The sequence below is a fragment of the Neofelis nebulosa genome, chromosome 10 (genome assembly GCF_028018385.1).
Source record: "Neofelis nebulosa isolate mNeoNeb1 chromosome 10, mNeoNeb1.pri, whole genome shotgun sequence".
NCBI classification, from domain to species: domain Eukaryota; kingdom Metazoa; phylum Chordata; class Mammalia; order Carnivora; family Felidae; genus Neofelis; species Neofelis nebulosa.
The window spans coordinates 16,892,693-16,906,136 of record NC_080791.1 but is presented as its reverse complement, the minus strand read 5'-3'; the positions used below and the strand labels follow the sequence as shown (position 1 = coordinate 16,906,136).

Sequence of the window (13,444 nt, the reverse complement as noted above, 5' to 3'; positions counted from 1 at the left end):
CTCTTCAGCCTCGCCCCCCCTTCCTTCTGCCTCTCGCCTCCTGTGCCCTCAACCTCCTCCCTCACCTCCAGGCAGGCTCTGGAAACACTGGGGGCTGCAGAAGGAAAGGCGCTAGGGTGTCAGTTTCACTTCTGGGAAATCAGGAGCTAATTGCTCTAATCTTAGCCCTGCCATGTGTCCCTGACGATGGCCACTGATGGGCACGGGATGGGCGTTGCTGAAAGGCAGATGAAATCAGGACACTCAGCCTTCCTGCCATGCAAGCAGCCCAGCCAAGGAAAAGAAAACGGGCACCAGCCTAGGTCACAGGGGGTTGGCCTCCCATGGCGCGGAGCCCTCCACCTTGCCCCCAGGCTCCTGCCCTGCAGGCCCTGGGAAAGTCACCTCTTCCTCCACCCCTCTTCCGCTGACGGGACCATCTGTCTGTCTGCTTGAACACTGGCACTGAGCTTAGGAGGAGGCGCTGGTGAGGCAAGCTCCAGGGCTAAGAGCTGGCAGGGCCTCAGAAGTCACTGAGAGACCCTTTGATCTTGCTGAAGGGGAAACCAAGGCCAGGTGAGAGAGAGGGGGAGGGGCTCGGCCCAGCCACAGCGGGAGTAGACAGTAGAGCAGGAGCCCCTGCCCGCAGGTGACTCTTGTTCTAATAACCCCCCAATCCAAGCAAGAGTCAGAAGTAATGCAGGGGCCCCTTGCAGAGCTCAGGTACGAGCTGGAGCCCTAGGTTTCCATGGTAGTGCTAGTTCACGTAAAATTTTCGTCCCCCGTTTTACAAATGAAAAACTAGGCTCAGTTGGCGCGCCGGCTTGACCGGCCGCGGCAAGAAGCCCAGCTGAAGTTCAAAGCCGGGTCTTCTGCCTTCAGGTTTCATTTGATGCCCCCACAGCTCTGCCAGCATCCTCCCTGTAACCTCAGGCACATGGCTTCCCCTCGGTGGGCCTCGGTCTCCGCCCTCCGCAAAATGAGAGGGTTGGCCAAACTAATCTCCCGGAGCCAAGCACAGGGGGGCTGGGGGCAGGACCCACTCTGCCTCCACTCACCCCAGAGCCCTCCAGTGATCTACAGGTGGTAGAGACAGCTTCGCAGAGCAGCACATAAATGCTTTGTGACCAATTTTGTAAACGCTTTTGCCGACCCCTGTTGTCTCTCTTGCCACTGATAGACTGCTTTTCTGGTTCTCTCTCTCCCTCCATACCTCACAATTTTCCACGGCCCCCCCTTCTCCCCCATGCACCCACCTCACCCCCACACCTCCCATCTCATCCCGATGCCTGGCCCTGAGGCACCCTGTCCCTGTCCTTACCCACCTCGCCCCCTCCTGCACCTCTGCCTCATCTCTAGGGCTCTGGCCTAAAGGACCGTGATGTCCGCTATGCAGAACTGGACGCCTCAGCCCTGGAACTGGTGCCGGGGTCATGGACGACCGTGCCAGGGCCTGGAGAGGTTGTGGAATATGCCACCATCCAGCTGACCCCACCCTAGCACATGACCCCTAGCCACCCAGCCCTGCCTCTGGACAACAGGTACATTCGGCCCTCCTCACTCTTCCCAGTGAGACAAACGCATGGAGGGCTGGAGAGAAACTGTGACAAAAAGGGTAGGGGAGGTGGGCCAGACAGGTGCAGAAGGCACCTGCACCAGGGCCTGGGAGGTCTGCAATGTAGTCTCATTTCTGCCGTGAGTTTACTGTGTTACCTCGTGCATATAATTTCCCCCCTTGGAGACTCAGTTTCCCCCATCTGTGAAACAAGGAGGTTGGAACCAAGAATCGTTAGGGCTCCTTCCTGCCCCAACGGTCCCCAATTATCCTTCTGTGCCTCCAACAGGGATACACTTCTCCCAGCGGCTGCCTCACTGCCGACATCACGGGTGACCTCTTAGCCCTCACCCGGCACCTGGGTGCTCCACTTTAGTTTCTAATCACGGGGCCCCCAAGGTCAAGGCTGCATGCTCACATCTCCTCTTGACCTCTCTTGGCTCGGTTGAGCAGCTGGATTCAACCAACCTTTACTGAACATCTGCTCTGTGCCAGGCACTGTGCTGAGGGCTCAGGGTTCAGAGATTCCCGCCCAAAGCAAGGTCCTGCCAGGGGGCTCCCGGCAGAGGGGAGGGTCCTGAGCTCCTGGACTGAAAGAGAAACTGCTGGGCTCTGCAGGGGGTGGTGAGCAGGGCTCTCTCTGCAGCCTGGATCCTGGAGTTACATGGAGGTCACAGAGCAGAGAATCAGAGAGACGATAAGGAAAGTCACCAAACACGTGAGCCTCCCTGAGAGGTTAAAGGAAGCTCAGGACCCCTCAAACTAAGAAGCTAGAATCCCAGGGCTGGAGACTCAGCTCCAAGGGTTCACCGCTCCAGCAGCAGGTGAGGAAACCTGAGCTCGGGGCCCCGCGCTGCGGGCTGGTGTGGGGATGCACAGGGTCGGGGAGGACAGAGAAAGAGACATGATGGAGAAGGTCAGGATTAGCCGGGAGAGAGATGGCAGTGCTGAGTGTGAGAAAAGTCCCACAAGGCCGCTGAGGGCTGACCCTGGAGGGGGTGGGACCCAGGAGGGACTCGCTGGTGGCCCCCCGCGGCACATCTACTCCACCGCGTCTCGGGACCCAGAAGGGCCAGGACTCTGCTCCCTAGCCAACCCCGTTGTCCTCCACCCCCCTGCCTCTCGACACCCCCGTGCACTCCTGCAAGACATCAGCCATCCCCAGCCACCTCTACAGACAGAATGTCGCCTAGCCCCAAACCCCGCATTAGTGTGGGAAGGACAGGGACCCAAAGGGACGCAGAGTCTTCCCAAAGGCCCCCGCACAGCCGCCCTTGGAGATCCTGGCATTGTAACCGGTCATCTCCCTCCTCTGACTTGTCCACCCCACCGAGGAAGGGGTGCTGCAGGCATAATGAGAGGGCTACTTCAGAGCCTTCCTGTGAGGTCTGGGCCCCGGGAGGCCCACAGGGAGGAGGGCGTAGTGAGAGAGAGAGACCGGCTTGGGTGGGAGGGGGCAGGAAAAAAAAAAAGGCACTAATCCCATAAATCCTAACTTGGAAGCCGTCCCAGCCCCTCTGAAGCACAGGGAATTGGGGCGGTTATAATCCTGGGTGCTCCTGGCAGAAACCCAGGACAGGGAGAGGCTGTGCCACCTCCCTCATCAGCTCTCACTTGCCCCCCCTCCACCCCCCACCCCCACCCCGCCAACATTCCCACTGCCAGCAGAGCTAAGGGGTGTCGCCTGGATCCCGCTGTGGGAGGGGACCCTGTTTGGGTCTGAAAGGTGCCGGGCCAGGTTCTGGGAAACAGAAGGCACGGGGCAGGGCCAGGCTCTAAGCTGCGGGTCTGGGGGGAGAAGGAGGCTGTTCAGCTGGGGAATTAGCCGGCTCCCAACCCCCAGCCCCCGGTGCCTGGCCCCTTCCCACCACGTGTTCTCACTTGCCAGCTTGAGCAGCCCCGAAGGAGGAACTGGGATGTCAGACAGGAACAGGTGCACAGCCACGCGGGCAGACCCTCCCCCTCACAGCGGGCCTGGGCCATGAACCCCAGGAGCCCAGGGGTGAGCACCTCACCTCCCCCTCACCCCATCCCCTTGGACCATTTGATGCCCTCCACGAGGCCAGAAACGTGTTGGAACCTCTGGATCATTAAACCAACAATCAGCCAGTGACAGAAGTACCCAGAGAGAGGTGCCTCCCCTGGGAGAAGGGGGCACGGCGGGTGAGGGGCAGTGGGCAGAAGAGGCCAAAACCTGGGGCCCCACGGCCCGCACCCCCTTCCCAGGCCTCCCTCCCCGGTCCTCAGGCAAACTCAGCCTTTTTGCCCTTTCTCCGGCCCCGGGCCTGGCCAGTCTCTGTCTGCCCCCAGCGTCTCTGGTTTGGGCTCCCCCCCAGTGTCTCTTCCCCACCAGCCTTTCCCTGTCCCGTCCACCAGCTCCTCTCTTCCCGGCTCTCATTCACACATCTGTTCCTCACTGCCCCCTCCCCCAACCTTCCCTTCTCTCTCCCACCCCAGCTTCTCCTGCCCTTTCATCTCCCCCTTCCTGGAGCTCACCCCACTAAAGCTGCCGGCTCCAGAGGCTAGGACTTCAAAAGGAGATCAAAGCTGGGTTCCCCCATCAAAGACCAGGCTCTGCCAGGAGCACCCCCCCTTAGACCATAACTCTCCCTGACAGGCCAGAGTCCCACATCCCAGCACCCCAGGAAGCACATTCTCGGCCAGAGCCCCATGCTGGAAAGGCTGCTGTGTTTGTTGGAAAGTTCCCAGCACTTGGGATTCAAAAAACCAGTGGAAACCCAATATAGTGAGCCCCTTACTGGCTGTGTGACCTTGGGCGGGTCACCGAACCTCTCTGACACACAGCTACATTGTCTAAATGGGCTATCGTAGGGGCGCCTGGGTGGCTCAGTCGGTTGAGCGTCCAACTTCGGCTCAGGTCATGATCTCACAGTTTGTGGGTTCGAGCCCCGCGTCGGGCTCTGTGCTGACAGCTCAGAGCCTGGAGCCTGTTTCGGAGTCTGTGTCTCCCTCTCTGTCTGCCCCTCCCCTGTTCATGCTCTGTCTCTGTCTCAAAAATAAATAAACAGTAAAAAACAATTTTTTTAAATGGGCTATCATTCGTCTTACAGGACTATCAAATGGATTGAAGGAGGAAATTCAGGTAAAATATCTAGCACTAGGCCTGTCTTATAATAGTAGGTGCTCAATAAATTGTTGCTTTGGCTATTGCTGCTATTACAAAATCCTCCAGAGATGAGAAAATGTAGAAATGAGAACAGAGGTGTCCAGGGAGTGAGGCCTGCTGCTACCTCAAAAGACAGGGGTCAAAGCATCTCAGTTTTGGGCCCCAAAGGAACCACTCCATCTGGATCCCGCTCACCGGCCGGTCGGGGCCTCAAGAGCATGAGGCGGCCACTTGGAAGCCGCCTCGGCTTTGTCTCCAGCCTGGGCTCTCCTGCCCGGGCAGCCCCTTCTCCCCAGCCTCCGGCCCGCGTCCTTGCTCTCAGCCTGGGCCCAGCCCCACATCCCTCAAGGGGATGATGGCGTCTAGATGGGGTGGGAGGTGGGGCTAAGAGGCCAGGGCTGCATTTATGAAACTTTTCTTGGCTCGGAACATCAGAGAACTCCAAGGAGGACGTGACTTGAGTAAGTCCCTAAACCTCCTGAAGCTTGTTTTCTCATTTGTAAAATAAGGGGTGAGCTGCTTCAAATCCCCCTTTGGCTGCAGACTGTGCATACATTATAATTTTAAAGAACCGAGGAGGTAGAACTCAAGGCTTTCTGAGCCCCTCAGGACCAGGAGACTAGAAGCCGATCTTCAGCCCACACTGCTTCGACAGCCGGCAGCCGTGGCCACTCAGCATCCCTGCCGGAGCCTCTGCTGGTCCGGTTTCACCAGGAAGCAACCGAGGCTCGGGAGAGGAATGGGCCTGCCCCCTGCTTCCCGTGTACCATCTGATGGGGACGATTCTCCCCAGGTTGGAAACGGGCACATGGGAGCTCAGAGCCAAGGAACACAGGTCAGGCTCTGTGCCGCCGGCCTGCCCCACAGCCCGGGACTCTTCCGCCCCCTCCCCACTGCCCAGCACTGGCCCCACCCTACACGTCTGCCCCCACTTATACCCCCGGTCCCAGGGCTCCCCAAGGCAGCATCCCACCCTCCGGATCACCGGCCCCCCGACACACTGAGAAAAGCGACCTCCTCCTTCCCAGCTTCCTGGCTCGGCAAGCCCTCCCTTGCCTGCCCCCATGCACACACCAGGGTCCCCTAGGTGTCGAGGGCTGGGCCAGAGGTGCCCAGCAGCCTGTGCTAAGGGACGAGTTCCACACCTGTGCTTTCCAGTACACAGCCACTGGCTGCGTACTGTTCCTCACCGTGACGTTACTCCCTCTTCGTTCCAACCTTACCAGACACACACGGCTAGGGGCCGCCGTACCGATCTACACACACAGCGGCACCACCAAAGGGCCTGGCCTCTGCCCCTCTCCTCAGCGGGCACATTCAGCAACGGACACTTCTGAAGCGGGCCCACGGGATGTTCAGGGTGGTGAGACGGGCAAGAAAAGTTCCTGCTCCCCGAATTCCAGGCCCCAGGGCAGCCTTATCAGTTGAGCCCCGAGTGGTCACTACCCAAATGTGGCCAGATGCAGGGCGGGGTGGGCAAGTGGAGGGTAGAGCGCTGCCCTGAGGGGCACAGATTGGGAGCCCCCAGGCCTGAGCCCCACCCTCCTCCCAGGCTGCCTTTTTTTTTTTTTTTTAATGTTTATTGAGAGAAACAGCATGAGCAGGGGAGGGACAGAGAAAGAGGGGGACAGAGGATCTAAAGTGGGCTCTGTGCTCACAGCGGAGAGGCCAATGCGGGGCTCGAACTCGTGAACCGTGAGATCACGACCTGAATGGAAGTCAGGTGCTTAACTGATTGAGCCACCCAGGCGCCCCCTCCCAGGCCTTCTGATTTGAGTCTTCCCTTCCCTTCCCAAGGACAGCCTTTGCTCCCGGGACACCTCACCACCTCAGGTGTTCTTTCCTTCTCTCTAGACCTGGAAGAGTAGGAGACCCAGGTCCACACCTGGAAGGGTCTTGGGAGCCAAATGGCCTGAGTCTTATGTTTAACATCACGGGAGGCCAGGAGCCGCACAGGCCAGACAGGGCAAGCGGGCCAGGGGCAGAGAGGGAGGGGAAGCCTTCCCCAGAGCCTGCCAGGCTCCTCCACTCATTAGGCAGAAGCACTCTGGCCTCAGCTGTTTTGGCTGCCCTGGCTCTCACTGCCAGACCCTACGAAACCGGGTTGGTGGGATGGAGCTCCCCCTGCTGGATAGCCCAGGAAATGTGCCCCAGTCTCACCCGGGTGAGCTGCGCCCAGGGAAGTGACAGTAGGATATGGGTGTCAGGTACCTGGGGTCCCTGAGACATCCCCACCAGGCTCAGGGACATGGATGGAGCCGACAGAGGGGAGAAGATGGACTGTGAGGTGCCATTTGGTAGCCATCATTCTACCGGTTCCCTTCCTCCGCACCCCCTCCGCCTCTCCCCGCTTTCCCTAGATATCCCAGGATCAGAACTGCCAGGCCCCTAGCCCTCCAGAGCCACCGTTACATCTGGGAAGACCACCTCCTGTTGCTAGCTGCCCACCTGTCACACCTGCGGCCACTTCCTCCAGCCTCTTCACTGGCCTCCCTGGGCTCAGCACCTGCCTCTAATGGCCATCCACATAGAGGACACGGTCCCCTCTCCATATGCACCCTGGCCCACAGCTGCTGCTTTAGGACAGCCCAGGACAGAAGCCTCACCTTGCATCCCAGTCCTCTCCGCCCAGACCCACAGAGCCCTGAGATTCCACTTCCCTCCAGCCCCACACATGAGGGAACAGGGGTGAACTTGAGAGTGAACGATTATGAACCGCCCCCCATCATGGATGTGCATGGATCTGGCTAAGAGTGAGTGGGTGTGCATGCCTCCCCACTAACACATATCCTGTGGTACCCCAGGATGAGGTACCCCACTACCTCATCCTGTCACTGAAGCTTCCGGAGCTCCAGCCCCACGAGGAAGCTCCCCCAGCTTTCCAGAACCCCTCAAATCACCTCCACACTCAAATACCAAGCTCCTGCTTCCCGCTGCCCATCATCTCAGGCATCACAGGCTGATCCCCTAAAAGGGCCAAACAACTCAGACCGGACCATGGCTTCCACTGGCCACTCAGAGCCTCAGTCACCTCTGTCTGGTCAGGTCCCCTTGCCCACCTTCAGGAATTGAGAGGTCCAAGAGGCCTGGGGGTTCCCAGATCATGAGGTCTTCCGGTGGGAAACTTACACAGCTTCTAGGCCAGTCCTGTGCCAACTGGTTCTCCTTAGACTGGGGAAGAGACAACCCAGGAAGTGACAGGGAGAAGTTCCCACCTTCCAGACTCTTGGGCCTGGCCAGAGCAAGCCATGTACCATTGACGGAGAGGGCCCTGGGGACATCTGGGCAGGGCCCCCACAAGGTTGCCATCTGTCCTCACTACTCGCAACTGCCCACAGGTAGGGCCCTGGGCGAGCAGGGGGAGGAAGGAAGCCGCGTGGCCTGGTAGCCACAGTCCCCAGGGCACCGGACCAAGAGGCAGCCATCTGCAATCTCCGGGTCTGCCTTTTCCTTGCTCCTGGGCCAACGAGGCCCAGAGGATGCCAGATCGGTCCAGCTTGCGTGAACAGTGATGGGGTGGGGGGCAGGAACGGGTCAGCCCCAGGGCAGCTTAGGAAAGCCTCCACCTTCTAGCTAGGAGAAACTCCTCTCCCAGATTCCCCATCTCATCCCCAGTCCATGGGCTGAAGAGGCTTGAGGGGGCCTTCATCTTCCCCACCAATACTTTCCCTCTCAAGAGCCCGCGTGCCACCCAAGATTTGTTGTGGGGATCACTAAAGGATGGAGCCAGCCCTGCCAGAGGCTCAGGAAGTTCTGGAGGAGAAAGGCCCTGCAGAAAGTCAGGGCAGCAGAAGGGAGTATATAGGTAAAAAGGCCTAAGAAGGAGCTGGGGCCGATACAACCGTTCTGGCCGTTGACAAGAAAAGCAGTTCATGCCATCATCCACATTTCCAGCCGGCTTCCCCTGGCCCGACCCCCTCACCCCCCACCAGCCAGAACCCAGTCCTCACGCCCAAACTAGAACCCAGCGGCAAGAGGTGTGCAGAAGGGCCACAGACTTGTACAGAGAAGCTCATAACCCCGGCCCCAGCCTACGTCCTGCTAACCTTCGTGCCATTTTTTTATTACAAGGCAGGGTGGATCACTGTACCGTAATCCCTCCACTCTGATTTCAACAGGGCGTTTGTCCAAACATGTACGGGACAGAGAGGAATGGGCTGCGTGGCATGGCTAGGTGGGCTCCCAGGTCAGTACCGCGGTGCCCTAAGGAGCGCAGTGTCGTTTTACAGAACCCTCTCGTTGGCCCAGTTCCAACTTCCTTGTGGTTTCTTTGAATGCAGAAATTGTGCGCATCGAAAGAAACAGAGCTGAAAGGAATTAGAAATTATTCTGTAGTTACATTGGTAATCCAAAAGGTCTGTGAAAGATGTAAGGTTAAAACAAAACCCCTGAGGGGCGCCTGGGTGGCTCAGTCGGTTAAGCGGCCGACTTCGGCTCAGGTCATGATCTCACGGTCCGTGAGTTCGAGCCCCGCGTCAGGCTCTGTGCTGACAGCTCAGAGCCTGGAGCCTGTTTCGGATTCTGTGTCTCCCTCTCTCTGACCCTCCCCTGTTCATGCTCTGTCTCTCCCTGTCTCAAAAATAAATAAAACGTGGGGCGCCTGGGTGGCGCAGTCGGTTAAGCGTCCGACTTCAGCCAGGTCATGATCTCGCGGTCCGTGAGTTCGAGCCCCGCGTCAGGCTCTGGGCTGATGGCTCGGAGCCTGGAGCCTGTTTCCGATTCTGTGTCTCCCTCTCTCTCTGCCCCTCCCCCGTTCATGCTCTGTCTCTCTCTGTCCCAAAAATAAATTAAAAAAAAAACGTTGAAAAAAAAATAAATAAAACGTTAAAAAAAATTAAATTAAAAAAAAAAAACCTTGAATTACATTTAACAGAGATGAATGTGTCGTCCTTTATGTAGGTTCAAACCTCAGTCACACACATTTGGAATTAGCAATTCCCGGCTTGGTGGCCGTTCATGTAAACTGTTGCATCGACAGCACGTTTCAAATGAGGTTAACTGTGGCACCTGGGTGGCTCAGTCCGTGAAGCATCTGACTCTTGGTTTTGACTCAGGTCATGATCACCGTTCGTGGGTTCAAGCCCCACATCAGGCTCTGTGCTGACAGCAGGGAGGTTGCTTGGGATTCTCTGTCTCTCTGCCTCTCTCTTTCTCTCTTAAAATAAATAAATCAACTTCCAAAAAAAAAATGAGGTTAACAACTTTGGGGATTTGCTGAAGTTGGTTGACCCGGCCCCACAGCTGGTTAACTTAGCTATTCGGTAACGACATCAATGCGCCCAGCTTGTTTCCTTGCCTGCTTGGGTGTTTATTGGTTTTATTTTGTTTTTATATATTTCTGCCCCTGTTAGCCTCAGTCTACGTACTTGCCTTCAAGTCAGGTCCACTCACAGTCACAAGATAGCTGCCCCAGCTCTAAGCATCACATCCAGGCTCAAACTTCTAACAGAAAAAGAGGCCAGCTCTTCCTCTTTTTAAAAGGGAGGGAATCTTTCCCAGAAGCCCCTGGGCTTCTCCTCCACCTCCGTGGCTACAATTGTGTCAGGTGGCCGGGTCCTTGCCTAAATCATTCATTGGAAAGGGAAATGGGCTCACTACGACTCCTTAGCCAGCTCTGATTCTCCCTTTGGTGCATGGGGACTTGCTTAAAATCAGGTTTTGAGTTAGGAAGGAGGGAAAGGGGTGATGGAGAGAAGAGAGATGATCAGTCTCTTTCACCACTGCATCTGGGCAGTTCAGACTGTCTCGAGAGACTGGATTAAAAACATAGGCAGGGTGCCCGGGTGGTTCAATCGGTTATGCATCTGACTTCGGCTCAGGTCCCGATCTCACAGCTTGTGAGTTCGAGCCCCACGTCGGGCTCTGTGCTGATGGCTCGGAGCCTGGAGCCTGCTTCAGATTCTGTGTCTCCCTCTCTCTCTCTGCCTCTCCCCCCCACACACTCTGTTTCTCAAAAAATAAATAAACGTTTCAAAAAAAATTTTTTTTTAAAGCACAAGCAGGGGCACCTGGGTGGCTCAGTGGGTTGAGCGTCCGACTTCAGCTCAGGTCATGATCTCACAGCTTGTGAGTTCCAGCCCGCGTTGGGCTCTGTGCTGATGGCTCAGAGCCTGGAGGCTGCTTCGGATTCTGTGTCTCCCTCTCTTCCTCTCTACCCCTCCTGCACTCATGCTCTGTCTCTGTCTCTCAAAAATGAATAAACATTAAAAAAAATTTTTTTAGGGGCGCCTGGGTGGCTCAGTCGGTTAAGCGCCACTTCAGCTCAGGTCATGATCTCGCGATCTGTGAGTTTGAGCCCCGTGTCGGGCTCTGTGCTGACAGCTCAGAGCCTGGAGCCTGCTTCAGATGCTGTGTCTCCCTCTCTCTCCCTGCCTCCCCCCGCCCCCCACACACACACACACCCACTCTCTCTCTGTCTCTCAAAAAATAAATAAATGTTAAAAAAAAATTTGTTTTTTTTTTTAAAAAGCACAGGCAGGGGCGCCTAGGTGGGTCAGTGGGTTGAGCATCCGACTTTGGCTCAGGTCATGATCTCACAGCTCGTGAGTTCGAGCCCCACATCGGGCTCTGTGCTGACAGCTCGGAGCCTGGAGCCTGCTTCGGATTTCTGTGTCTCCCCCTCTCTCTGCCCCTAACCCACTCATATTCTGTCTCTGTCTCTCTCAAAAATAAATACACATTTAAAATAAATAAATAAATAAATAAATATTTTTTTAAAATAATAAAAAATAAATAAAAAGCACAGGCAAAGCCAAAGCAGGGGCTTCTGGGCCAATCCCAGTCCTCTTCTGCCCAAGCGTGGGCTCTTGGCCCAGCCGGGGCTGGAATTAACACCCACTGTAGCAGCAGACGTCTATGGAGCCCCTATTGTGCCCAAAACAAAAGGAACCAAAGAGAACTGTCCATTCGATTTCTGATTCAAAGAGTTTATGACATAATTGGAGGAAGGAGACAGAATGTATGACGGAACCAAAAAATAGTAATTCCGTTTGCATAAACCCCACGTGAAAATCAGCCAGCTTTCCTATGCCTAAGTAGAAAAATAGTAATTTAAGATTGGCACCCAGCAGCAGAGGAGTGGCGACAGACACTCCATGCTCTTGGGAACACAGAGGAAGAAGAGTGGTGTTACTAAAAATAATAGCAGCTTTAACTATAGTCAGTTAATAGTTATAGTTAATAGTAACAACAAAAATGGACATTTCCAGATACAGTGAGACCATCCCTTGCTTGGGGAGAGTTGTCAGGGAGGCTGGGTGACAAGAGACAATACAAGGAGGCTCCTGCAGGCGTGTGCCCACCTCACTTCTAAGATCTTTGTGTCCTTGCTCTATAGAAAATAGGACATTATAATGGTTTTTCTAAAAAATAGAAACTCCTAAATTTCTAAGGGTGCCAAATGTGTTGGGCCCAGTGCTGGGAGCTTTGGGTACATTAGTTTACATTAGTTGAATTCTGAATGATCCACATGCTCCCTTGAAGCCCTTTCAAGGGTTTTGGAATCATTCTTTCCTTTAATATTCAGGCAAACGTGGTCCCACGCCACATGCTCTCCAAGATTCCTGAGAATTGCCAGGAATGACCTGGCATTTTCTTGATTCCCTCTCACTCTGATTTCCTCTTCTTTCTCAATCTTGCTCTGTGCTCCGGAATCTGTGCTTTTTTTGTCTTCACGTTGACCTGCAGAAGTGGGGATTCTGAAACCAGACCTGGGGTGGGGGCAGGGAGAATCCAGGAAGGCTTCCTGGAAGACCGGGCAGTGTTTTCTGCTTTTTCCTTCATTTCCCCTCCCCACCCCCACCCCCACAAACGTTACTGACATAAAGCAGAACCTAAGAGAATTCTACCGAAAGTTGGGAGTAACTGGGGAAGAGCTGGAAGTTTTCTAAGCCTAGCAAACAGCTCGAAATTTAAAAGCCAGACCTCCTGTCCTCCAAGTCCCTCTCCTGCCCTCCACACCTCTGGAGGTGTCTCCAGCCTCTATCCTCCAGCCTCTATCCTCCAGCCTCCAGTCCAGCCGCTGGGCTCCCTCACACCTGCCCCACTTGTTTCGCACTCTTCCTGCATTTTCCTCTGGGGGTGAGGGCTGGCTGGAGAGCTTTATCTGTCACAGTCAGAAGGGTCCTATTCCAAAACAAGGATCCCTGTCTCCCCGCCAACGGTTAGCGTCTTTCCCTAGAATGCAAAAGCAGCTAGAGACACACGCTCGATTCACAACAATCTGTGACACAGTGACCGCCGTTTACACAGGGAGGAACTGAGGCTCAGTGTGCAGTTAAGAAATCTGCCCAGTGTCACAGAGCTAGTACACGGTGATGTGTGGATTTGAAACCGGTCCGTCGGCTCCAGAACCACCCCTTTTAACTATGACACGCATCTTCAAAGAGGCGAGGCTAAGGGAACCTTGAAGGATGGGGAATACACCAGGCAGAAAGCAGAGGCAGGTGCAGCGCCCAGACCAGCTGAGCTGACCAGCAGGCCAGAGCCGGCTGGGGGGCAGGGAGCCTGGGAAGAGGCTGGAACAGAGGAAGAGCACCCCCACCTTAGCATGGAGGCCCCAGGGAAGGAGATCAGGGGGTAGACTGGGAAGCTAATTAGGGGGGGAAAACTTAGTGGACAAGTGGGTCAAATCCTACAGGAGGACCCACCTTGGAGGGTGAGAGAGAGAGAGGGGCCAAGAATCATCCAGATTTCTGACAGGCAACTGTCACTGTCACTGATGCTCACTGAGGTAGTGGCCATCAGGAAGGCGGGGAGGGGGCGTTTACGATGTGTTCGCATTT

General features: G+C 55.7%; 1 protein-coding gene and 1 long non-coding RNA gene across 2 annotated transcripts in view; one reads left to right on the top strand and one right to left on the bottom strand.

The window, feature by feature from the left end:
• Positions 1 to 2,912, top strand: part of NECTIN1 (nectin cell adhesion molecule 1) — a 93,676-nt gene extending 90,764 nt beyond the window's left edge. The window contains exon 9 of the mRNA XM_058687044.1: positions 1,339 to 2,912. Coding sequence (XP_058543027.1) covers positions 1,339 to 1,479 — 141 coding nt within the window. The 3' untranslated portion in view covers positions 1,480 to 2,912. The remainder of the gene's footprint in view (positions 1 to 1,338) is intronic.
• Positions 1 to 13,444, bottom strand: part of LOC131486930 (uncharacterized) — a 292,256-nt gene that overhangs the window by 75,256 nt on the left and 203,556 nt on the right. The window lies entirely within an intron of this gene.